At 35.4% G+C, this 26,971-nt stretch overlaps 2 protein-coding genes across 4 annotated transcripts in view; both read left to right on the top strand.

Moving 5' to 3' along the window:
- The first annotated feature begins 257 nt into the window (after nucleotides 1–257).
- Nucleotides 258–26,971, top strand: part of LOC149089869 (neprilysin-3-like) — a 36,832-nt gene continuing 10,118 nt past the window's right edge. Inside the window, exons 1-13 of one of the 3 annotated variants that reach the window (XM_089253268.1) lie at nucleotides 258–416; nucleotides 4,234–4,343; nucleotides 4,637–4,684; nucleotides 13,968–14,036; nucleotides 14,330–14,491; nucleotides 16,170–16,253; nucleotides 18,879–19,075; nucleotides 20,680–20,877; nucleotides 23,611–23,643; nucleotides 24,200–24,324; nucleotides 25,121–25,349; nucleotides 26,258–26,356; nucleotides 26,759–26,842. In XM_089253268.1, the coding sequence (XP_089109394.1) occupies nucleotides 379–416; nucleotides 4,234–4,343; nucleotides 4,637–4,684; nucleotides 13,968–14,036; nucleotides 14,330–14,491; nucleotides 16,170–16,253; nucleotides 18,879–19,075; nucleotides 20,680–20,877; nucleotides 23,611–23,643; nucleotides 24,200–24,324; nucleotides 25,121–25,349; nucleotides 26,258–26,356; nucleotides 26,759–26,842 (1,476 nt within the window). In that variant the 5' untranslated portion in view covers nucleotides 258–378. Of the gene's footprint in view, nucleotides 417–4,233; nucleotides 4,344–4,636; nucleotides 4,685–13,967; nucleotides 14,037–14,329; nucleotides 14,492–16,169; nucleotides 16,254–18,878; nucleotides 19,076–20,679; nucleotides 20,878–23,610; nucleotides 23,648–24,199; nucleotides 24,325–25,120; nucleotides 25,350–26,257; nucleotides 26,357–26,758; nucleotides 26,843–26,971 lie in introns of all 3 variants that reach the window. The other 2 variants (XM_089253275.1, XM_089253276.1) reach the window with 2 other exon arrangements.
- Not10 (CCR4-NOT transcription complex subunit 10) lies at nucleotides 7,099–9,700 on the top strand. The gene has a single exon (XM_089253170.1). The coding sequence runs from the start codon at nucleotides 7,398–7,400 to the stop codon at nucleotides 9,477–9,479; it is 2,082 nt and encodes a 693-aa protein (XP_089109296.1). The 5' UTR covers nucleotides 7,099–7,397; the 3' UTR covers nucleotides 9,480–9,700.

Raw genomic sequence — 26,971 nt, 5'->3', positions numbered from 1 at the left:
TACACTCATTCAATAGTTTTGACCAAAAAAAAAAAACAAATCTAGAAAATAAAACTTTATTTAATTTCGATTTGATAATTAGAAATTCAAAGATTTTGAAACATTAAGCAAAGACACGTGGTTTCTTAACACAAAAGGTTAAGAAACCCTGCCTTATAATAAGAGATGCACTTGAATGCAATAAAAGACCAGCTGTTTTATATCAGCCTGTTCTCTCTCTCTCTCGTATCCATTCTCCTTCTCCCATTTCCGCGCTTGATATTTGTTTTCAGCATGATGAATAACACGCTCTCTCTCTCTCTCTATTAGTATTTCTGCGACCCCGATGTCCCAATCAGACATTAGAGGACGAATATTTGAGTTAGCTAAGCACTAATTATGGAAACTTTCACTATTGAAGATAAGCAGGAAAACAGGCAAGACTTTCCTTTTCTTATTCATCCTATCATGTTTTTTACTTGAAAAAAAAATTCAGTGCGTATTCCAAACCTTAATCTGTGTTACGACTTTGGTGGTTCTCATGTGGGGGGGGGGGGGCGGGGAGCACCTTAAACACGAGTATACTCAGTAACATTGGCATACGCAAATTTTGGGTACAACCCCTACCCCCCTTGAGCAGAGATTAGGGGTATATTTTTGTACAAAAGAAATGTAATTCCCCCCAGCGAAAATAAGAAAAAAATATGAACCCCCCCTCCCCGAGAAAATTCTGCGTACGCTACTGTACGGTCATACATGCAGTTAATAGAGGTGGTTACTCTTATTCGGTGTGTCCCTCAGACGGAGGTTTGAAGGGAGGAATGCTCTGATCCATTTCCCTTTTAATAAGAACTCATTTACTTCTGAATAATGGATGACACCTCTATTTAACCCTTTGACCAGCAACAGTACTTTAAAGTGCCACTTCTTTTTTATTTACCATAACATTTCTCACATACGTTGTTGGGTGTTTGTTGTTATTTTGAAGTATAAAGGCTGTGTAACTACTTTGCGATCGCCAGATGACAGCACAAGCGTGGAGCAACTTCAATAAGACCAGTCATGACCCAGGCTCTGTTTCGCCCCTGTAAAAGTGTTTACTGTATCATACTTTTGTGTGATACAGTAAACACTGCACCCCAGAAAGTGTCCCTTAACCGCTTCGCTCACAAACAAATACAAATACAACGCCACAACAGGCAAATTGCCCAACGAGGTGGCTGACTTAAGAACATCATGGATCCCCGAGCCCCTACCTACTACTGCTACACCACACATGCACCCCCCCCCCCTGCGGAACCCCCCCCCCCCAACGAATCGGTACATGCGGGAATGTGCGTGTACGTGTAGTGCAACCTGACGTAAAGTTTGTTTCTGTGTAATGCTTGTTATGTGTAGTGCTGTCATCTGCCCCCAGTTTTACTAACTATGAGTGAAGTGTTATGGTTGAATGATTTAACGTTGTAGGACTGTTGCTCTCTGTGGCGAGACTTTTTAACGGGGAGATCGGCTCGCATTTGCGCCTTGAAGTTGGGAACCACAGAAAACCAACTTCAGCCGACCACCACTGTGGGGTTCGAACCCGGATCCTCGCATCACGAGTCCGGCACTATAACCACTCGACCACCACAGCTTAAACGATAGCCAAGAAATTCGGATGATCCCTGTTTGATGAATAGGTGATAAATACAATACAAGTTTTGATAGTGTTGTTCTAACGTAATGGCATGTTAGAAAAAGGAAGGGGAAAAAGTATAATAGTATGAAAAAAAAATAAATCAAAGGAAAACAAAGGAGTATATTACTATACTTACAGATAAGAGATAGTAGGTATGAAGTATATTTCTCTTTTCACCCCTTATTTACCTGTTTCTTTCTCCTCTCATGTACATGTATATAGTAGAACCTATTTAACCTTAGAATAGATTTTTACCTCCTCATCACGGAGATGGAAAGAACTACTTTTTTTCATAGGGTTTTGCAACAAAGTTTCGTGGTGATGAGGAGAGAAAAGAAAACAAATAGACTTGTTTGAATTTATTCCACTGGCGTTTGGACGCAATATTACGTACTTGATCGTAAAGTGGTAAATCAAATGTATAATATAAATTATGGCTTCATTTGTGGTAAAAATATCTATGCAACTGTATTATTCAACATATTTTATATTATAGAATTGGTATTTTTTAGCATGTTATTGTAAGGGCATAATGGTGACGGTGCTTCAAAGGGTGTCACGACCCCTGAAGCTGATTTTTCAAAAATGACTTTAAAAAATATATCGTTGAATTGCTAATCAAAAGCAAACACAGTTTCGGAGCTACTGCACCGAAAATTCTGAAATTTTGCAGAAATGTTCATTCGATATATGTTAGTAAAATAAACCTCGAAATTCTAAAAAATTCTGAAAAATATGCCTATTCGTTTGAATTTTATGAATTTTTAAAGTTTTAAAAAGCATATAAATCTAAGAAATCTGTGAAGTCAACATTTTGTTGAATAACACTTTCCATCGGTCAGGAGAAAAATTCCGTTCAATGAAAGTGAGAAAAATCCCTAGGGAGTTGTAACGTTTTGAAAATTTGCCACAAACAGTTGGTATGCGTTCGTTCGCCAAACACCGAACGAAAGTAAATTTGGGTTGCCGCTTTTTGAAAATGAACTGAAATATTCAATCCTGTTAGAAGTCAAGTTTGATCTTCTTCTTTCACGATTGACGCTTTTTCTTTTTGTGAAGCGTAATGTTATAACCTTGTCATTACGTAATAAATTCTCCCACTATCCTGACAAATTCGTGACCAGATTTGTAAAGCGTTAACCAAATGAGAGATCTATTTGAAAAATGTTTTTCCCAAAACAAACACTTTCTTTTTTGCCAAAATGTGGTGACTTTCTCTCCTTCAAGTCAAATTGTTTTTAAGGAAAGGTGCATACAGTGCATAGTGTTTACTGCGCGATCGTTTCTTTTAACCTGTCGTTTTAATCCGACCACACGTTGATCAATAAAACAGGACAATATTGTTTGAAAAAAATTTAAACTTTCATCGAAACTGTTAAGCGTAAAAAGCTTTAGTGAAGAGTGTAAACTTGACGAAGGTGACTGCTGGAAACAGTAAAATAATATTATCACGATTCGATCAGAAACTTTTAATCAAACTAGTTATTGTATAAAGCGACTTTATACTTTTAGTTTCGGATTTTTTCTATCGTTAATTCATACTCATCTAATCACATTTCATACCAAATTCTACATGTTGCAGTGATGACTTTTCATTTCTTTGTGACTGCAATTGATTTTTATCGCGTTAATAAATTTTTACTTTACCTTTTCACAAGAAAGATTGTGGCGACTTCGAAATTTATGTCTTGAAGTCTCGTGGGTAAATGTCCGAAAAGTGGCAGCTAATGTTATATTCAAATACGTTTCTATGAACTGACATCATCATCATCATACCCCCTACAATAATCGTCATCGTGCACCCCCCCCCCCAGACTTTCTATATCTATAGGCCCCTCATTCGTTTTTTTGATTTTTTTCTAATTATTCTGTTTAATTTCTCCAATGGAGGTGAGGAAAATTCTTCGCCGTAATCAATTGTAGTATCGATTTCGCATTGCTATTTCACACTGCATCGTAATTAAATTTATAATTTTCTTTAAATTCCCTTCACTATGAATATCATATCACAGGTTTTATTGGGAGAAGACGGTTCGTTTTTGAACGGGTAGTTGGGTTTGCTACTGCTTTTGAAAATAGTTTACTTCTGATTCATCCGATCTTAAAACTGTGTGTGAAAACGTTTTTCTATGTTAATTAATAATATATTAGTATATTATTATATAATATAATATATATATTAATAATATATTAGTTTTTCGCAAGGTATCACGTGTGTAATTATGTATTGGGCGGTCGATAGTATCCATCCTGTATACGAGTTGTGAGTACAATAAGTAATAGTTCAGTCAGAAATAAATTTTTTAAGTCCGAGAGTCACATGAAGACCACATGTCGCATCTTCGTAGAGTTCTAGTTCGTCAACCCCATATGTTGCTCCAATGCATTGTGATAGCCGATTTTAACCAAACTGTGTGCGCGTGAAAAATCGGAAGACGCGTTTGTTGAGGTCTCACATTTTGAATATCCATAGCTTTTCCTTATCAAATCGTTTTTCTACACATAACTTCATTTTATATAATCGTAAACACTTTCAAACAACTATTTCTCCCCCCCCCCCTCTCTCTCTCCTTTAGAAGATCGAAAAGAAAGAAAAATAAGTTCGGAGGATGTTTGCTGATTTGTTCATCTCTTCTTTTCGCAGGGTTCGCTGCCGTAATTATTTTGTTCAGCCTATCTAATCGAGGTGAGGAAAATTCTTCGCCGTAATTATTATCGACTTCCGAAACCATGATTGATACAGTGGAACCTCTCAATAACGGACACCCTTGGGACCGAAAATTTTGTCCACTGACGGGGAGTATAGCTAATAGATAGTAAATCAAAAAAATGTCAATTAATGGGAGGTTTACACTAACGGGGACTGCCCGTTATGGGAGGTTCCACTGCATCTCTGGAAACATTTTTTTCAATGATTTGAATTAAAATTTGTTGCATTTCGTTCAAGTGAAGTATTTTTCTTTCTTTTTTTCCAATCAGATTCAGAAGTTTACGAAAATGACAAGATAGTAATTCATCCAACACCTGGTACGTATTCCCTATAGGTGCTAGAACCTATAGCCTCAGGGTGCTTGAACCCCCCCCCCCCCCACAAATTCTGTGTTTAAGCTTTCCGTAACACTACACATTGCAAAAAAAAACATAAACAAAGAGACCTCTAACATGATAGTAGTACAAGTCTTATAGTACTTACAGAAACACGAAAAATCAGGCATCTGTCACTTTCCCTTTCAATGTGGAAAAAAAATGGCAACACTGCTTGAATACAAAGCACGCATAATTCTGAATTCATAAATACGTTAGGACGAGGAACATACACACGAAGAACACTCACTCTGCACGAATTCGTCAGAAATTCTCTAGAAGGATGTGAGTGCATGTAAGGTGTAGAAACAGGATTAATATATAATGCCAATCTAGGGTTACCAGATATGGAAACTCCGTCATTGTCAAAGGAATACTAAAAATTATGAGGAAAGAGCAGATTCGTATATATACTTATCGAGTGTTATTTATTTACAGTAAAACCTACTTGGTGCGTCGCTTTGTCTTGCTCAAATTCTTTCTTTAGGCCGGGATTACGCTATAAAAGTTTGTAGTATAAAAAAAATCACACGCGCATGACTTCTTGTCGAATACTCGCTTACTCATGTTTACAACAGATGGCACCTGTATACTGAAAATGACAGTAGTTCTGTAACTACAGGGTGAGCAAAACGTCCGTGGAAACTTTAAAAATTCATAAAAACCGGAAAAATAACCGAAAGAAAGAAACGGTTTTTTATCATCGCTAGGTCACGGGAATTTTTTTACGACAGGGGAAAAAAAACTAAAAAAACAGCCGATAGGTGATGCTGGTACAAGCGACATCAGTGGAAATATGCAAATGAGACGATTATAACTTGCTCCCCTAATCCACATGCAGTTCACCGTTGTAAACCGTGTATGTGGACCTGCTGCACTCTGCTGTTCCTGGATTTGTGACTCACCTGCAATGAGGTGGTGGTGGTCAAGTAAAACACAACTGCTGTAATAAACGATTTGGAGTCATTCTGTTCGTTGTTTGCGTATATTTCCTTTGACTTGTTTACGTCAACGTCACCTATCGGCTGTTTTTTTAGTTATTTTTTCCCTGTCTTGAAAAAATTCCCGTGACCTAGCGATGCTAACTCTGCGAACCGTTCATTATTTCGGTTATTTTCCGGTTTTTATGAATTTTTAAAGTTTCTACGGACTTTCTTGCCCATCCTGTAAAACAGAACTGCTATTCCTATTTTTATTTCCGGTCTTTAATCAGCGGGCCTGCCATATCCTATACTTGCATTAATGATATATTCATTTCTTATGCCTGGCTGGAGTTACGAATAAATTTTCATCTTTTCCCCTGATCAATCTCGAGTTTCAGCAAATGTTGATATACGGCTGACCCCAGGGCCGTCATTTCAACTTTTTCCAGGAGGGGGGCAAAGCACATGTACTCAATGTATGTATATATATACCATTTTTAGTGTATTTTCAAAAGCCGGGGGAGGGGGGGCAACGCCCCCCCCCCGCCTCCTTAAATGACGGGCCTGGTTGACCCTGCTTCTCTCTTGGTACCAGGGGTGGCCACACTATCCAAATCCGAGTTAAATGGGCAGAAAAAAGCTTTGTCGACCAAAAATACGTGGTTGGGGGGATACCCCAAAAAAATAGGTCACACATAAATAGGCATATAGGCATAAACTTGTATCCAGCCCACCAAACATTTGTCACCATCTCCATAGTAACCTATGGAAATATTAGTTTCGACTTCCCCCCCCCCCTCCAATTATTCCGAATATGCCCAGTATTTCCAATAACACGAGTAAGATTACACCGATGGTAAAGGTTTTTTCTCGAGCCGCCCCTGCTCGTGGTCTCGCGTTCACCGAGATTCCCCGTTTAAAGCGTTTTCCCGCTTGCAACGTTTTTCCATTAGAGTTTTTGAATGACGTTACGAGTGGTATTATTGGTCATCACGTTGACCATATTTCCTCGAGAAAGAAAACGAAAAATTGTGAATTCGAAATACAGTCGAACCTCGTTAATGAGTCACTTTTGGGAAAGCAAAAATATGACTTAGTAAGCGGAGTGACTCGTTAAACGGAGTAAGCCATAGCTGTGTCAGTTCCTGCCTGAGGACAATTGGGACTTCCAAAAAGTGACTCGGGAAGCGGAGTGACGTGTTAACCGGGTGACGCACTAACGAGGTTTGACTGTACATAGGAAAATATAAGACATCGAAAGTCATCGCCAAAAACGATGCCAAGAGTAAGCAAAGTAGAATACAGTATGTATGGTCATATCATCAATGTCCTGTGTTTTTTCAGTAGATATGGTCAGTTTACATATATGTACTTCAATATTTTTTTCCATTTTCCATAGGCTTCTTTTTTTTTTGTTAAGCAAAAGTGGCAATGCAAAGCATTTGTTTGCAAATTTCAATGATGGCGGCTGTGGGGAAACGGTTCAAACAAGAAATTCGTACAGAAAGTGCTGAACATTAGAGGTTGTTCTCTTTTCCTAGTAAATATTACAATATTTCGGCGCCAAATTCAAATCTTATAAATTAATAATTAGTGCACAATTATCAATCGGTGTTTACGAAATATTATTTTGACGGACTCTAATATCAAAAAAAGTCACTTCATGTGTCGCACTTAACCAGCTTTGGCGCTAAAATCAGTCGATACAGATTTTCAATAAAGCATTGACAGAAATGGAGACATCGGCGCCAATGACCAACAAAACGTCGCCAGAATCGGATTGCCAACTCGCGGCAATCGCTTCGCAGGAATTTGAGCGTGGCGACTACAAAACGTGCCTAAAGACATTGAACAAGCTTCAAGCGAAACGACCTCAAGACAAGAAAGTCGCTCACAATGTGTATGTCACCGAGTTCTACATGTCCAAGTGCACCAAAGTGATGGAACTTTTCACCAATTTGATGAGCTTGAAATGTCAAGAACATAACGATTCGGATGTGGATTCAGTCGATGACGTAGAGCAGTGTTACCTGTTTTACAACTTGGCGCTGGTCATGCTCCAGTTGCGTAGAGTGAAAGAGGCTGTCTACATCCTGGAAAGAATTTCTCAGCTTTTCGATCCGTTGGACGAACCTCTTGGGCGGAAGATTTTTCTCTGTCTTGCCAGTGCACACCTCGCTGCATACGAGCCGCATAAAGCTCTCGGTGTAACCAGTTACATCGAATCTGTATTTTCTCCTTCGGGTAAATCTGGGAAAGTGCACGAAGAGGGCAAAGAAGCACTCATGACCGAAGATGAGAAATTGAGACTAACCCAAACCAAAGCTCGATGCTATGCGATGATGAAATCGATGAAACAATGTAAGCGAGAAGTCAAGACTCTGATGGGATCGGGTGGCAAAGCCAGACAAATCGCTGCGTACTATATGAGGAGCCAAATGGAATACCAAAAAGGAAATTATAAAAAAGCTGCTAAAATTTTGAATTCGATGGAATACCCGAGTGACACTGTTGAGTTTTTCCTTGAAACTGGTGACTGCCTTCATGCCTTGTACGGTAACAACATGGGCTGCATCATGTTTGGCATGGAAAAGCCAAGGTTAGCTGTCTTATATGTAGAACGTGGACTGAAAGAGCTTTCTGATGAACTGAATAAGATAAAGACTCGGAAGAACGGGGGCGTTCCTTCAAAACCTTTGCATATGTTTTGTTTAGATGAACGTGTCGCCATGACATATAATTTGGCAATGCACTATTTCAAGGCGAAAGAATATAAAAAGGCATTCGAACTCTTTCTGGAAGTAAGAGAGTTCTTTCAGAATAACCCCAAAGTTTGGTTGAAGATTGCGGAATGTTGCATACAAACGCGTAAATCAAACTCTGAAGAGAATAAGCACACAGAATTTCCCGGAGCTTCGGTTGGAGGTGGCATTCATAAGAAGATATCTTTAATACCCTCTCAAATTGAATCGCCACCTACGGGGAGCAACACGAAAGAGTTGCCTGTGTCACTGACACTAGATTATGCCATGACAGCACTGCGTTATGCTTTGTTATTACTGTTGCCACAAAGTGAACCATCGCTCTCCGAGTCTAGAACTGATCCAAATGTGTCTGCACCACTCACTGAAGAGAAGGATGCTGACAAAAGTTCAAATGACACATCTGTCCCAGTTCGACCTTGTTATAGTATGAGTGAAATAGATGTAGAAGATTTGAGAAACTCGGTCTTGCTAGCAAGTTCCTACGTTTCTCTGCGGCTGGGTGATTTTATCATGTGTCGGGAATATGCTGCACAGTTACTGTCTCAACCAAGAATCTCAGAATGCCAGAGATTTCTTGCACATATGTATACTGGTGAGGCCCTTGTCAAAATGGACAGAATCAGTGAAGCTGTTGAACATTTTAATTTGTATGTGACTATGGAGGCTCCGTTAAACTATCAAAAATCTCCATTTTCCAATCAAAACAAGAGCTCATTGGTAAAGACAGAAAACCAACAAGAAGAGTCGAGCAGCTCCACTGCCCAGTCACAGGAACCAGAACCTCCCTGGAATGTTCCCGTAAAACTTGTAGCGCAGTACAACTTGGCACTTGTCTACGCTATGAGAGGAGAGTGGTCTAAATCCCTGATGTTGGCAAATGATATAATGGCACACGAGAGTGCTCCATTCCAGACGAAAGCATTGATCGTGTATATTCATCTCGGTCGAGGTGCTACTGATTTAGCCCTTTCTTACCTCCGGGGAGAAAGACAGAAGAAAAACAGCTTTCTTTTCGATTGGGATGAGGACATTGACAAAAACAATGGTTAAGAAGTACAAAACTAGCATGTGATTACTTTTTCCCCCATATATTTCCACACATGTTTCTACTATCTTCTAGTATTCTTTCAACCAAACAAATTATGTGCAATTTGGCAAAAAGGTGAAAGGATTCAAAGTTTTTGTTAAGTTTTATTCAAAGTTTGCGTATCATTCAATGATGTAAATTGTCAAGTCTTCAAGACAACTAATATTTTAATAAATAATTTTTGGCTTGTATTTCTTTTCTTCTTTTTTTTTTGTTGTATTGCAAAGATGCATCCCCATAGCCAGTATACAGTATAGTGATACAGTGACTAACAAATGCCTCTGCTTAAAGATTTTTTCTACGATATTTCTACCTCTGCTAATAAACATTTCAGTTGACAGGTCATGAACTAAATTTTCACACTCATCTAAATTACGGTAGACTCTCTGTGATCTGACGTTTTTTTTCTTCAAGCCACGGAAGAGGAGAATGTGCCGCTTCGTGTTTGTACTCAAAAGTTTATACAGTGCATGCCACTTAATATGATCACATCAGGACTCTGGGTCTCTGACAACAATGACCAAATGGTAATTATATCCGAAAGACATCCAAAATAGCTAATACGTTGACCATACCTCCAGTTAAATCGAACGGGACATATGAAAGCCAGACTCTTCTAATTTTCTTTTCCACACAACTGGTTGCAAAATGTTTGCAACATTTTCTTTTTCCATATTGCTCTGAAATAGGACATTTTTAATTTAGCTGAAATCCTGTATTTATTATTCAGCCATTATGAGAAGTCTGAATGAAATCATCAAATTTGATAGTGATTGGTTGATTTTATACATTATAATTTTTTTAATGTTCATAATATTACATTCCATATATAACCTAAGAAAGTCTTTCCGCCGAGTAACTGTGAATCTGGTCTACTGAAAGAAATTGACCAAGTACTGAAGAAAAGGGCTTTTATTTTTACATTACATTTCATCTCCATTATATTATTCTCGTATATGAGCCATTGCAAAAGTAACTGCATGTGTACATGGATTATAGCGGCTACTACTGCCAGAATAGGGCATTGCAAACCGCGTATATAGAAACGATTATCAGCAATTAAAGGTTATAACAACCTGCATATTCTTGCAGATTGATGGAGATAATTTATCGAGAAAGATCTGATTCAACCCCATCAAAATACGTAAAAAAAAACTTTTGATGGAAAAAGAATTGACAACATAAACCACAAAATTCTGGTAACTATAACAAAACTTTTTCCCATGATATTGGTCTAAACACCCGAATGATGATAATATCCATGATTCTGAAAAGTGGCATCTACTGTATTATTCAAATAGGCTTTTTCCAATTAACTTCCAATAATAAAGCAATTTCAATAATCTGGCACCTTGGTCTGATATGTGCCGGATCAGCGAGAGTCTACTGTACTATCTTTCCAGCCTGATCAATTTATATTCCCATTCAGTTTCCAGATACACCTCTATTTTTCTCTTTGAAAAAGTTTTTGGTTCATTTTTCATGAAATTAATGACTAAAAACCGAGCAAACAATTCATTCAAACAAAAAAGCCTTTACTGTGATACCAAGTGAGCTCAAAAAGTTTGATATATGGTCTCAGAAAATAAAGGAAACAGAAGATAAAAATAAATACCTTTATATTAGCCTTCAAAGTAATCTCTACTAGCTACTACTTACCATACATGAACCTCGTACACATTCCTCTCTTCGGAATTCCTAACAAATCGCACATGCCAGAATGTGTGGCCCCCCTAACGTATCTATGTTGTAGAGTTATGCTTGTTTCATGTTCATGCTGCCATCTGTCTTCCATTTTGTGAAGTAAAGATGGAAATGCTTGAATTCTCGTGTGTCAGTGTTGTGTTGTAGGTCTGCCTGCTCTCTGTGGAGAAAGATTTCAAATATGAGACCGGCTGGCACATTCACGCTTCGTTGAAAAACCCACTTCAGCTGTCCACCACTACCATCAATGGGGTTCGAACCCGGATCCTCAGGATGAGAGTCCGGCATGATGCCCTATGGCTGCACAATCTCTCTCAACTAACAATGTGTGTACAATACATTTTTGTATGTGTACATACATTTTCTATACAATACATTTTTGTCAAAATGGCTGCAAAGCTGCTGAAAACTTAAAAAAGTTTTCTTTGGAATCACCCAAAGCAATGGTGTCACTCTTGATTAGATGTTTCGTACATCTACAAAGTGTAGGACTTTCATGACTTAAGCTTAGGCAACAAAAAGAAGTCTGCAGGGGATCTTGCTCATCCCTTATTCATTTGCTATCATTATAAAAGATCATCTGCCAGCATCTGTCACACTCGTTCGATTGTCTCTGTTGTTCTGCTTGTTAATGGTCGATTCAAATACAGTTCATCATAAACTTTTTCATAAAAGTTTCCTTTCCAACACGGAAGAGTTTGAACCAGTCGTAAATACATTTTTTACTCACTGCTTTTGTTCCATGCTTTTCATCAACATTTTATGTGTCTCCATTGTAGTTTTCCCCATTTTCTAGCAAACTTTATGTTTACGCATTCCATTGCTCTGTGACATCAACTTTCACACTCAATGCATTCTATGGGTTGCCCCAGGAAACTCTGCTTCAGCTTAGTGCTTTCTAACCCGCATTGTTCTTTAAATATTGGACCATTCACAGAATCCCAAAAATATGACAGGTTGAGCAAGGAGTGATGGAACAGTAAATTGAATGGAGACAATCCTTGATGCAGTGGGTGGCCAGGCTGAACAAAGCAAGTGAGCAAGATGTCTATGGTATGGCGATGCGATGCCTGTATTACAACTGGTGATCACTCATTTGTTCTGAAGTTTTCGATTATAAAGATTCTTTGTCCTCGGTTAAGGTGCCCTCTTGCTTTCTGACCCCACATTGTATGGTCAAAGTCATTTGTTTTGGCAAGTTCTCACCCCTTTGCAGTTCTGACTGTCAGTCAAGTTACACCCTGTATAATTTTCCTATAAATTTTCTATCTGATCATGAAGTTGTTCCTCACATAGGTGCCAATACTTTCAAATTACAAGAATATCTTCCAATTTTTTAGCCTTGACAATATCTTCCAGTCAAAAAAAAATGTTCTCCAGTTTTTCATATCTTTATAAAAAAAAAAGTCCTTGTAATCCTTTAATTGTGCATTGCAAAAAAAGTAATATTCCCGAAAGGAAATTCCATAGTCCTTACAATCATAGGCTGGCCATATTTCCTCTACAAAAACACTGGGAATTGTTGGAATTCCAAAATTGGAAATAGTCTACTGTTACCAAGTATGATGCCAAAAAAGGGCAAAGTTGTCAATTAATGCTGAAATTGATAATGTGAAATAAAGCAGAACTGCAAGTCACAGTGGATTGAAATGAATTCTACATTTAGAAAAAGGCGTCATACAAATATGTGAGATAAATATTCGTCGTAATTGTCATAATATTGTTTATAAGTTACAAAATAATTTTTACCCTTGATTTTAGTAAAGAATAAAAATTCAAATGGGTTTGATTGAAAAAATTTCAGAAACAGGACATCTTATTCATCTTTTTTTCTAAAAAAAAAAGTCAGGCAACCATAATTAGGGAAAATACGGGAATGTCCCGGGAATTCAATGTATGGTAACTTTACTCAGTCGCTCAAAAAATCCTTGTTTTTCCTCTTGTATGACAAAATTTTTAATAAACCAAGATTTGCTGTAGGTAAAAGCAAGCTGGTCTCCTCATTAAAAAGTCTTGCCGCAGACCTTCAATGGTACACTTCACTCAAAATTTGAAATGTAGAGGCAGAACTAAAAATTCACACACGACACTAAATACCCACTCAGACTGTTAGGTACACAATTCATGGAAAAACTCACTCTGTAGTAAATTGCCATGGTGATAAGCCACAATTGTGCTCAGTTTGAAAGAAAAAATGTAGCAAAAGCAAGCATAAAGGTAGAACTATCAGAATGTAGTTCATAAAACAAAGGACCAAAAAATGCAGAGAATGAACATGGTTCAAATGAGCCAATTCAATCGATTCAGCAGGTGTGGACCCACCAATGCCAATTTTTTTTAGTTGCCATGCCATACAAAAATTCAAGCATTTACCATCGTCACTTCAAAATATGGGAGACAGATAGTAGCACCAGCAAGAACTTAACAATCACAGCTCTGACAACATAAATGTTAGAACTTAGAAGTCACACATTCCTACACTTACAGATTCATTAGAAATTCTGCTGAGAAGAATGTGTATGAGGTGCATGCATGGTTAAGCAATAGTAGTTGCCATGGCAATCATGGTATTCGTCGAACTCTGCCATAAGAGATTTAGCAAGCTCGTCATCTATGAGCAATGGGAGAAGTTTAAAAGTTAAAATAGTTGAAACTAGCATTGAACCACGATATTTTCTTCACTTTTTAGGTTTTATTTTATTTCTTTTTTATGCACATTTATAAATTGAGAACCTTCAATTTCTTAGCACCCTTCGTTGACGATGAAATGCTCTGTGAAGATGATTTCTGTCTGACCAAAGAATGCATAAGTATTGGTATGTACTTACAATGAGATTCATCTGATTGAAATTACATCTGTACACTGGGCCGCAACTAGGGGATAGCATGCAGGTCTGGTTCCTCAAGTACTGGACCGGGGGGGGGGGGGTGTTACAAATTTTGCCCATTAACCTCACCTTCAATATTAGAAGTGTGTTCATGCTTGTCTCAGCTGCCCAAGCATCTAGTTGCAGCCCTGTTTGCACATCCATTATTGTATTGTTAGATAATTTTAAGAATTTAATGTACATTGTATGTGTTCTGATCTCAGTTTTTCTTCTTATTGTAGCTTCTCGCATTTTGAATTATATGGACAACTCTGTTGACCCTTGCGATGATTTTTATTCTTTTGCATGCGGAAACTATCAAATGCACAAATATGCTCGTTATGGGGCAGATAAATATGATGTTTACAATGAAGTTATGGACAATATTGTTGTTCAAATAAAAAGTAAGGAAAATTAATCTTTCATATCTTATTTATTTTTAAACAATGTAACGTTTATGAACTATTTGATGACCATTATGTTCAAAGTAATGGTTGTAGATTTTTTTTTCAAGCAAACCTCAATAGGGGAATGAAAAGTCCTGAGATTTGATAGTTCTAATAACACTGCTCAACAAAAAAAAAAATTCAAGTTACCAAGGAAGTTTTAATGATCTTAGGGGATGATGGGGGGGGGGGGGTTATTGAATGAACTCTAGTTTTTGGGATAATGCTTACTCTCTATAGTCAATAGCCGCAAATTTTTTGCATCAAATTTTTACATTTACTTTTAATTTATTTTCCTGTTATATTCACAATGTTATTTATTACATTTATATCATCATCAAACATCAGTGGTCTATGTGTACTGATATTAAGAGGGTGAACTTCCCACTGGAACACTATTACTTAACCGTACATGTACCTCATACACATTCTTCCATTGAATTTCTAAAGAACTGTTAAATGTTGGAATGTGCATGTTCGCGTTTGAACTTAATGTGAAATTTCTTTCTATGTAATGCTTGTTATGTGCAGTGTCGCCATCTGCCATCAATGTTTTTAACTATGAGTGAAGGGTAATGATTGAGTAATTGTACTGTTATAGGCCTACTGCTCCCAGTTAAAAAGTCTTGCCACTGAGAGCAACAGGCCTACAATGGTACAAGTACTCAATCATTACACTTCACTCATAGTTAGAAAAATTGATGTCTAATAGCAGCACCACGCATAACAAGCATTACACAGAAACAAACTTCACATTAGGTTCACAACACATGTACAGTTAAGTAGCAGTGTCCCAGTAGGAAGTTCACCCTCTTGAGATCAATACATATAAACCACTGATGTTTGATGATGATATAAATGTAACAAATAACTGTGTAAAAATATATTGTGAATACAACAGGAAAATAAATAAAAATAAATACAAAAATTTGATACAAAAATTAGTGGCTGTAGACTATTGAGAGTGTGCATTATTATGAAAAACTGGAACCCATTCAACATAACCAACACCAGTTTTAACATCAAAAGCCCCCATCGTTCTGTTAAAACGTTCTTGGTAACTTGAAAGTTCCTTTTTTTTTCTTGTAGCAGTGTTTAACCACTTAGCAGTTTTGCTTTTTTGCCATCGTATCCAAAAATGAGCACATTTTTTATAAACAATTTTTTATTCAAATCAATTACAAAAATGCCAATCTGCAGTCAAAACTGTTACATGTATTGTATTTATTAAATTATGCTAATTTTTAATTACAGAGAAAAAATGGCATTTCTACTTAGAATTGACTTTTTCCCGAACAACTAGCTGAACTGGAAAGAACACTTTATAGAAATGGATGAAAAGAGCATGCATTTTTTAATACTTACATTTTTATTTCTTTTCAAAACTCAGCTTTTCTGTGATAAATTTTAAAACATTGAGATAAGCAAAGTCCTAAATCACAATCGGGACAAAAAATATCTGGTTTATGCTAGTTTTGCAATCCAAACTTTACTGGACCATAAAGCCATCTATTAGAAACACTGCAACACGACCTGGTTGAGGATGAGGCAGCACAGTTAAGAGCCACTGCTGCATAGAAAAGATCTGTTGATATTTATTAGCTATAATAATTTTTTTCATTTGATTTTTTTTCAGAATTATTTGGTAATCCAATTAAAGTTGAGAAGAGTGATAGTTTTAAAAAGGCAAGCCTTCTTTATGAATCCTGTATGAACACGGGTAGGTTTTCTTCTTATTTTCTTGATTGTTTTATAAAATACTTACTCATCATTTTAATTGGGTTTTTTTTAGAACTTAAATATTTTGAAAAAATCACTTTGATTGTCACTTGGATGCATATTAATTTAATACCACGACTTGAGACAAATCCCAGGTGCCAGGTCACCACGACGACTAGAAAATTGGCATTAGTGCCTAAAATTTTCTGTGCATGATTGCTAATTTGGAGTCTATGAATGGCAAATGACACAAAATTTTCTGATTTCATGACAGTGTGCTTTTTTACAGGAGAAGGGGTATAAAATCTTTATTTAGGACCAAAAGAGAACTTTATTTTAAGTTTTAACTTTAATTATTTTAGAAAACTTGGCTGGCGCCTAAATTTTTTTCCCATTTGTCAAGCCTTGTTGATACATGTATAGTACTTGTATTCTGATATAATATGCACATACCTACATTGAAGCCTTGATTTAAGGATAGTGGTAAATATGAAAAAGCAAAAGCTTATTTTGATCACTGCATCTGTTCAGTGTACCAAATACCACTATTTGGGTACTTGAAGACGACCCACCCATTTGGTACTCAAAAATCAATGAAGATTTTCTCTGCTTCCGACCAATAAAGAATGAAATGAACACTGCATGGCGTTTTGAAATGTCTTTCGGCTTGAGCAGAGTTTACTTATGAACCACATTTTTTTTGAATTCCTGCAACCAGAAATTACCTGAGTTTAAGTTCAGTAAGGAAAAATGGATGGAATTTCTGTGATTATATGTTCAGTGTTTCTTATATCATCTGGTAATTTTTTTTTATTAAATGATCCACTTACCCTACTTACTGGATCTCATAAGAAATTTTATTTAAATGTCATAAGAAACTTTATTTAAATGTCATCAGAAATTTTATTTAAATGTCATCAGAAATTTTATTTAAATGTCATCAGAAATTTTACTTAAATGTCATCTTGTGATGAAAAATTTTCAAACTTTTCTCTAACCACGTCCTCATAGTCCCCTTAATCTGGGTGGAAGATCGCTCTCAAGTGTCACAAAATAATTATCCCGTATTAACTATCAAAAGATGTAAAACATACAAAGGATGTTTGCAATTTTTCCATATTTTCATGCGTATAATCTGTGGATGCAAATTTTGTTACTTTGAAGAAAAATATTGTTTGGTCTGTGGCAGCACATAATCTGAGTGGGAAAATTTCATTCTTCAATCATGAAATCCTGAGGAATGGAAGTGGTTTTTTGGCATGTTTTTACCGAAATGATAATTTTCCTACTCACATCTATATACAATTTATGAATCATAAAAAAATTATTTTTTACAAGCAGGGTACTCAGATTTAACTCAGCTTGGTTTTTTTTTAAATCATGATTTAAATCACAAAATTTATAAATTTTGTTTTTTTCTTTACATAAATTCAATGATATTGAAGTAAATGTAACCTGGTATGGTTTGCATGTTACTGATACGTGGTAAAATTTGTTATTAAAAGAAGCATAAAGATCTTTGGGGTAAATATAGACTTGAACTTCATCTCTAGGTACAGTGCAGAAAAGAAGCTACTCTATTTCTATATTTTGTGCATGGAAAACATTGAAGAAAAATATAGGGAGCTAAATTGCACTATATTCAATGCATTGCAATGTGGCACTAGGGTTCTCATGATTAAAAGCCAGAGGAATAATTTTTTATAAAGCCTTGCCCTAATTGCTAATTCAAAATAATAGTAAATGTTGTACCAACATAGATATCATTGGGCTTTTCACTTTACTTTTCGTATCAAAATTTTGAATTTCCCTCTTTTTTTTACCAAAATTTATTAAATCTTTGAAATAATAAAAATGTGGAAACCATTAAACAACATCATGCAAGTCAGAAACACATCCACTCATTGTGCAAAAAACAATCTTGCCAATATATAATTTGTTTAATTTAGTTGATGCTGAATGGCCCTTTGGTTGTACATCGAGTTAATTGAGATGTCTGCACCAGATGTATAATACTGAGTTGCCACCACTCATTCACTTTAATGTGGGGGGGACTCATGAATAAAAACACTTTTCTCTACAAAAAATCCATGAAGTTAATTTGGGCTCAATGACCTTCCATGTTACATAAACACAGATTTTTGTTTGTATTTTTTGCTTATAGTTTTTTTGTTGTTTATTCATTAATGCTTAATTAAATTTGAGCAATTAGGAGAAAAAATCAGTTAGGTGATATGAAAATATGCATTCTTAATGATTAACAAGATTTGTTTTAATTAATAAGCAGTCAGTTAATTTTAATCAAAAAAATATGATTTAAATTTTAAAAAATCCAATTTTTTTTTTAAAACCATGATAATACCATTTTCATACCTTGTTTACAACTAAATTTTTTAAACATTTATTTCTATTTCAACCTCTTCAAAAAAAAGCTGCAGCTATGACGTGGCAGTGTATAAACCTCACAAAGAAATTCTGATGGTTTTAATGTGTAATCTGCATATTATAAGTAAGAAATATGGCAATAATTTCAGTTTATATAATATGATTAACAATCAATAACTATTCGTGTTTTTTTTTAAATTCTTTATCTAGTTTTTTTAATTCTTTTGTTTTCTCCCTTCAGATAGTCGTGAACAAAGTCATCAGAGTGATTTACGGTATTTCTTCTCTGATGTTGGAATGCATTGGCCAATACTTGAAATGGATGATGTCAATAACATCAGCAGTTCCTGGACACAAGTGCTTTCACAAATGATAAAATATGGCTTTAATACTCTCATAAAGCCATCTTTTGCAAACAAAGATGGTAAAATTACTGTGGTAAATTATTTTGTGATTGCTCATAAATACGCAAGTTCTACAGGCTGTCCCAAATTGTTTGGACAGTGGATATTTCTGCAACCATTGACTTTACAATAGAATATATTTTAACATATTTTCATAATTACAATTTTTTTTTTCAAATGACATGGTTAGAATGTCATAAATTTCCCCAGGGGTCATGCGCTTAAAAAAAAAATACATAAAAATTTACTTTTTATAGAGACCCTGTGTTTACACAGGGTCTGACCTGGTAAAAGTGACCTGGTAAGCAGAGTGATGTGATAACCGGGTGACGCACTAACGAGGTTTGACTGTATTAATATAATGGATTGATGATAATATAACTGGGTATAACAAGATTGTATGAATATAATCCTGCTTCCCTAAACAGCTTTTGCAAAAAAAAATTTTAAAGCTTTTTCTCAAAAAACATTATATTTTTAAATGCAATATTTATGAAGGTAAATTGAAGACAAAAAAATTACTATGTTTTGGTGACTTACTGCTGTGCTGGCAAGCTTTAATTTACTGAAAAATGTTCATTTTTAAGCACTGTACACAAACAGAAATAAATTAAATTATTGGTTTTTATTTCATTCAGATTATTTTATTGTTTATTTTTTAATAAAAAAATATTTTACATCACTCACTGCGTCAGACACTTAGGAAAAAGTTATAAGAAATTAATTATCCAACCTTTCGAAGACCAAGAAGTAAAATAATGATTTAAAAAAAAATCTGTTGTAAACCTCTTCAGTGGATAGAAGCAAATGCAGGCAACATTGAAGGTTTCAACTTCAAACCATTGGTTGCATGAGAAACGCAAATGAAGAAGGTGGTTTTGTTGTGAAACAACTTGATTGGAAGGCTTTATTATCGAAATTATTAAAGTGTGAAACTATTTTTTTATTCACAAATGACATTTACATTTTTTAAACTTGGAGTTTAATTTATATTTTCTGCAATTCGGGAACCACACCCTCAATCGTTGGCGATAAATGCTGAAAAGAAAAATTAAATATCTCAGCAAATATTGAATTTAAAAATGTGGAATCTTTTGTAAATGACTTAGAGCAGTGTTTCCTAAAGTAGGCAATATCGCCCCCTGAAGGTGATGGAAAGGTCCAGGGGGTGCTAGAAGCTTTGGGTTTAGTATAGGATCCTATGGGTTGATGTGGGTTGGGGAGGCAATCAGAAGAAAAAATTTTTGAAACAGGGGGCAATGGACAAAAAAGTTTGGGAACAAATTACTTAGAGCATTGCACTTATTGAAGGTTTTAGCACACTGGGACTGTAAAAAGTTTATTTCCCTATTTTTTTATGTATACAATTCTTTTTGGGAAATTTCTGACATTTTAAGTAACCGCATACCATTCATAAGAAATTTTTAATTAGAAATATGTATTTAAAGTCAAAGGTTGCAGAGATAATATCTGTGCAAACAGTTTGGGACAGCCTGTATGTATACATTCTAAATCTCTCAATTAAGATAGCATTTGTTTTTGTATAATATTAGTATTCTCTGCTGGATTCATCTCTTTCATAATGCTGTTATTTCAATTTCTAAAAAAAATGTGTGTATGCTATTGTTTTATTGATAGACTATTGAGTGCCACATGCCAGTGCTTCCTTCTCAAACCTACCTCAATCCAAGCAGTGAAGAAGCTCGTCTCCAGCTGAGATATTATAGAACTGTGATGCTATTGATCTTTGATATGTATGGACTCAAACGCTCTGATGGCAAAAAAGTGTTTGAGGATGTTATTGAACTGGAAACCAAAATTGCAGAACTTACAATGGTGAAATCATAATCATTATTGATTGTCTCTTTAAAGTGTCAATTGATCATATTAATGCGTTGAAAAAGATGAACTAATTTCTTTCTTTTCCTTAGTTCTAGGAAATGAAGTTAAATGTACACTGAAGAGCGAAAAAAACTGGTCACCTGCCTAATATCGTGTAGGGTCCCCGCGAGCACGCAGAAGTGCGGCAACACGACGTGGCATTGACTTGACTAATGTCTGAAGTAGTGCTGGAGGTAATTGACACCATGAATCCGGCAAGGCTGAATAATAAATAAATCAGTAGGAGTAAGAGGGGGTGGAGATCTCTTCTGAACAGCACGTTGCAAGGCATCCCAGATATGTTCAATAATATTCAATTCTGGGGATTTTGGTGGCCAGCGGAAGTGTCTAAAGTCAGAAGAGTGTTCCTGGAGCCACTTCGTAGCAATTCTGGACATGTGGGGTGTCGCATTGTCCTGCTGATATTGTCCAAGTCCATGGGAATGCACAATGGATATGAATGGGTGCAGGTGATCAGACAGGATGCTTACCTGTACCTGTCAGAGTCGTACCTAGACGTATCAGGGGTCCCATATCACGCCAACTGCACACGCCCCATACCATCACAGAGCCTCCACCAGCTTGAACAGTCCCCTGTTGACATGTAGGGTCCATGGATTCATGAGGTTGTCTCCATACCCGTATACGTCCATCAGCTCGAAGCAATTGGAACCTAGACTCGTCAGACCAGATCAACGTGTTTCCAGTCCTCAACAGTCCAATGTCGGTGTTGTCGGGCCCAGGCGAGGCGTAAAGCTTTGTGTCGCGCAGTCATCAAGGGTACACGAGTGGGCCTTCGGCTCCGAAAGCCCATATCGATGATGTTTTGTTCAATGATTCGCACGATGACACTTGTTGATGGCCCAGCATTGAAATCTGCAGCAATTTGCAGAAGGGTTGCACGTCTGTCACGTTTAATGATTCTCGTCAGTCGTCGTTGGTCCCGTTCTTGCGTGATCTTTTTCCGGCCGCAGCGATGTCGTAGATTTAATTTTTTACCGGATTCTCGATATTCACGGTACACTCGTGAAATGGTCGTACGTGAAAATCCAAATTTCATCACTACCTCGGAGATGCTATGTCCCATCTCTCGTGCGCCGACCCACGTTCAAACTCACTTAAATCTCGATAACCTGCTATTGTAGCAGCAGCAACCGATCTAACAATTATGCCAGACACTTGTTGTGTTATATAGGAGTTGCCGACCGCAGCGCCGTACTCTGATTGTTTCCATATCTCTTTATTTGCATACGCATGCCTGTACCAGTTTTTTTGGCTCTTCAGTTTATTTTAAACACATTCAGCTTCAGATATTTATATTGATTTAATAGTTTGCTCAAGTCTTCAAAAAGAGTTCTTTCATAGCGCTATTACAGCAACTTTCAATTAATTTCTTTTTGGTTTAATTTTTTAATTGGTGAATGAAACTTCTTTCAACATAGAACAGTTAGTTTAGCTCATGAAAAGTGAAGCTACGTATACACCAGTGACAAACCTGAGAAAGATCAATCTCTTGATTTTTGTAAATATTCAAATAGGTCTAACACTGAAGCAAAAGAATTGGTAGAATGCTTTAATTTCTGACTCTTTCTTTTGATTACACCACCACCCTTAGATTGAAGCTTTGAATTGCAAAAACTTGATTTCTTTTCTTTTGCACTTTGTATTATCATGCATGATCAAGACATTGCTGACGGAGCCATTTTTTTGAACTAAAATGTCATGCCAGTGGTGGTCAAATTTTTATCTTCTCTGATGAAGTTGAATGGGCTTTTGCCTACCATAGTTGACTTAAGTGAGAGGCATGTTTATTGATTATTTCAAAAAAGGTTGTATTAAAGGTTTTTCTAACAAATTCTTCTCAGTAAACAGAATGAAACAAATTTTCATTGTAAATCATCCAATTTTCATTCACATTTATAACCATGTAATTCAGTCTGATGGATAATATATATAAAGCCATGTATACCAATGTGATAAACTTCACAAAAGCCCTGAGTTCTGGCCACCACCCTTTTGCACCATAGTATATTGGCTTATAGAAGTGAAGTTTTTGCATAAAATTAAGAAATAAATCGGAATGAATTCTACCATTACTTTATGTGTAGAATCTGCATCTTAAAAAACTATCTGAGAATTTTCTAGTATGGATAGATTAGATTGGACCACTGTGTTTTATGTTAAAGATTTTTTTTTTCTGAGAGGTTATAATGAAGACATATTTTTTAATAATTTGTAAAAAATGTTTTTAAGATAAATGATGACATATAGATGTGAGTAGAAGGATCATAACTTTTTGTTTTTTTAAAACAAACTTGACCAACAATCCCTATTGATCCTCAAAATTTCATAATTGATGAATAAAATTCGCAGATGTGGATAACATCCCCACTGCAGGTTATAGGAGAACATTTTGTTTCAAAACAGAAAAATATGTATGTTCCATAAGTTGTTAGAAAGAAGTTACAGTACATTAAACAGCTGCAAAGGAAGGGGAGATATGCAGTCAAACCCCGATTTAGCACCACCATTTATTTCATAGAATTTTGGAACTAAGCCGGTTTGGGGTGACATCGGGACTGCTATAATGTGGTTAAACTGTATATAGGCTATTAGCGATAATTTAATTTTAATTTCAAATGAACTTGGAAACATAATCATTGAAATGGTTAATACTTAATTTTACAGGTGTCTGAAGGTGAACATCTTTCTGAAGAGCATGCAAGTACTTATATGTATTTTATTCAGTTGAAGCATTTTATTTATTATCCCAAATCATTAATAAGACTAAGACTGAATTTGAAAAACTAACAAAAAAAAGACATTTCTCATTAAAATGCAAGCATTTTGATCTGCTGAATTTTTATTAAAATTTGAAATTTAATTTCTTTTCTTTGAAGGAATAAGTTTACTGAAGCCAAACTGTATCTATTTACTATAATTGCATATGGTAAAACTAGGTTTTGAAGAAAAACCAAACTCTCTAGTTTCTTCGCATTTGTTTCCGAATAACTTGTCGCTTAACAGATCTTGGTTTAAATCTTGACTTGAATGCCGTTTGGTTTGGAGTTAATCTTAAACTTTAGATCTTACTTGATCCACTCCGCTAGTGCATCAAACAGCTGGTGCAAAGAATGAAATTAATAAAATCATTTAATGAAATTGAAGTATGATGATTTTGAATTAGTTTATTCTGTGCTTATAATGTGGTGTATCAATCTTGCTATGTACTTTACACAGTATTGAATTTCATCATTTCAAAGAATTTTGAATTTAGGTAGAACTTCTGAAAGACCTGTTTGCTAATCTTTTGAGAAAGAAAAGATCAAACATTGAAGTAATATCATTATGCAAAGGGAAGCTGGAAAACACTTTCGCTGTCATGAACCGTTCACCAAAGAAGTAAATGAATACCATAAATAACTTATCACTAAAAAGACTTCAAATACATCTGTTTCTGCCACAGCCCGATGTTTTGCTGAACATCAACCTGCCAGTGCCTGAATTTCTAGCTTTGGACAGCCAGTTCGTGAAGTGGCCGGAGATCCCTGGCCGAAGTCAGATAACTAAAAACATGATTCTGGGTCATTACCAGTTTGCATATTTTTTTTAAATAATAATCATGTCCACGTAGCTATGGCAGCCCATCATATCGCAGTCACAAAGCAGTAATCATTTTTTTCCTTCAAAATTTTTCAGAAAAAACTATACGTCTGTATTATTATATAAATTGTTTTTCTCTTAAATTTCTCTTTTTTTCCTCCCTCGTCACATTGAGCTAATCCAATACAGCTACTGTCATAAAGCCATGTATCACATGGTAGCAATGAAAAAAATGGATTTTTGCTCCTACTGGACTGTCTAACACCAGCACATCAAACTTTGGTCAAAGATCTCTGGTCACTACCGTGAATTGGCCACACTTTGGGCTTTTGGCAGTAACATATCTATAAATGATTATTTGAAAAATCTTTATTTGCAAGTGATCAAATGTTGATTAATGGAAATCAGTTCAAAAGAATTAGTAATGATCAAAATCCATAAAACTCTTGATCAGTTGAAATTATGCTCAATATTCAAAGTTATTTGGAATATACAATTCACTTTTTCTTTAAAAGAATAGTATATTTAGGAAAATTCATTAATAATGATATTGTTTATGCCAAGAATATGATAAATATTGTTCATAAAAATTCAGGTCAACTTTGAACTATATTGGTTGGCGAGCTGTCTTGCATCTGTTTCAATTTCTTGGTAAACAGCACAAGAGTTTGTACAACCGCTATGTAAATCTACTTATTGAAGGGCATGTACTGGCACCTGGTATGTGGAGAGAATGCTCTGAACTCATTTACAGAGAAATGGGTTTGGTTGCTGCCAAAGCTATTATTGAGAAAGGTTATGTCAATTTTGACCAATATCATGAGGTAAGTTTGCTCTTTCTCTCATAAAAAGAGTAGCAAAAATATAGTGATTCCTCGGCTAATGAAGATAATTTGTTCAAGGAAAGGGCCATAAAAAAAAATTTGAGGATAAATTTTATAAAACACTAAAGAAGCTGGTCAAAGGCTTAAATGAACAGTTTCACAATTAGATGAAGAATCTACAGAAGAGATTAGAAACTGAGAATCCTTTTATTTTACACCATGAACCCAATTGTGTTCATGGGCGTCCTTATATGTAATGTGGTTGGCTCATTCCTGTGTTTCATACATGCAGATGGAAAAGATAATCTTCTAGAATGAATATCCAGATTGTTCAGTGTGATGCTGAGTCTTCCACTGAAACAACACATACAATGAAAGCATTCAAGTTTGTACTCTTATTTTTAATGAATTTTTTAATTTTGCTTAATCAATATTCTATACAAAATAGCTCAAAAGCTTTTGGGGAAAGAAATATAGGCATGTATGGAAGTGATTCTGAGACAGGCATAACACAGGTTAATCAGGCTCTCAAGACAGTAATTCTAATGATGATTGGTGTAAAAATTCAGCTCGCAACGCTGCTGCATTATGTGAAGATGTGCCTCCATATCAACTAAAATATTGGTTAGCCCTTATCCTATAATCATTAGCCAAGATAGAAATATTACAAAAGAAATCTTTGTTAACTGAAAAGTTTGTAAGCAGAGATATCACTGTATATCATAACTTGATACAGAAATGATTTTATCAGTATTTGAATAATTATGTTTTACAGGTGATGATTTTTTTAGTCATTTGGGAACAAATTGTTTCTATGGAAAATTATAAATAAATTGAAATTTATTCCCTCTCATGCATTTTCAATTTCCTCTATGCATTAACCAAAACTGGAATTTTCTTATTATTAGGTGAATAAAAGGTTTTATGATATGAAGAGAGCTTTCATGCGTACATTGGGAACCATATCCTGGATGGATAATTCTACGGTCAATGTGTTCATGGATAAGGTTTGCTATTAATCTATATAATTTCAGGCACAATAAATAACAAATGTGAACAATAGTGAATAAAAATTTTCTTTTCAGCTCAAGCTTCCATAATATGAAACAATGTATTCAAGGAAATTAGAAATATATTTATAGAAATAAAAAACACAATATTTAATTGTGAAACTAAGATCATAGGTGTTTTCAAAATTTCTGCCATTAATATGATGTGCATACTAACTCTAATAAGACCTGTCTTTTAATTGTCTGCTCAAAGTTTCATTCATTGATGGGAAAGTTACATTTTCATAGTTTTTATATCCCTTTTTTTAACACATTGGTTTATTTTTTTACTAAAATCTCAATGCATATTTTGTGCATCACTTATAAAGTTAAATTAAAATGCACTTATGTGTATTTCAGCTGAACAAGATGACCTTCAAAATTGGTGTAGTTGATATCTTTGATAGAAAAATACAGCAAGATATTGATGATATGTTCAAACATGTGAGTGTATTTTTATGTATTACATATACAGTATACAGTATTGTTGAAAATTTCAAATATTCTGTAATTTTACAGAATATTCGAAATTATTTGTGTCATTGGATAAATTAGTTTTTCTTCCCATTTACA

This window comes from Pholcus phalangioides, unplaced genomic scaffold, assembly GCF_987345545.1.
Source record: "Pholcus phalangioides strain wild (caught in Gottingen) unplaced genomic scaffold, Ppha-v1.0 ptg000001l_1, whole genome shotgun sequence".
NCBI classification, from domain to species: Eukaryota; Metazoa; Arthropoda; class Arachnida; order Araneae; family Pholcidae; genus Pholcus; species Pholcus phalangioides.
Note: the sequence above shows the minus strand (reverse complement) of the source record. Positions and strands in the feature narration are given on the sequence as shown.

What these genes read in the sequence shown, in the direction of transcription:
- Not10 (XM_089253170.1), top strand. Translation starts at nt 7,398, where the DNA reads ATGGAGACATCGGCGCCAATGACCAACAAAACGTCGCCAGAATCGGAT.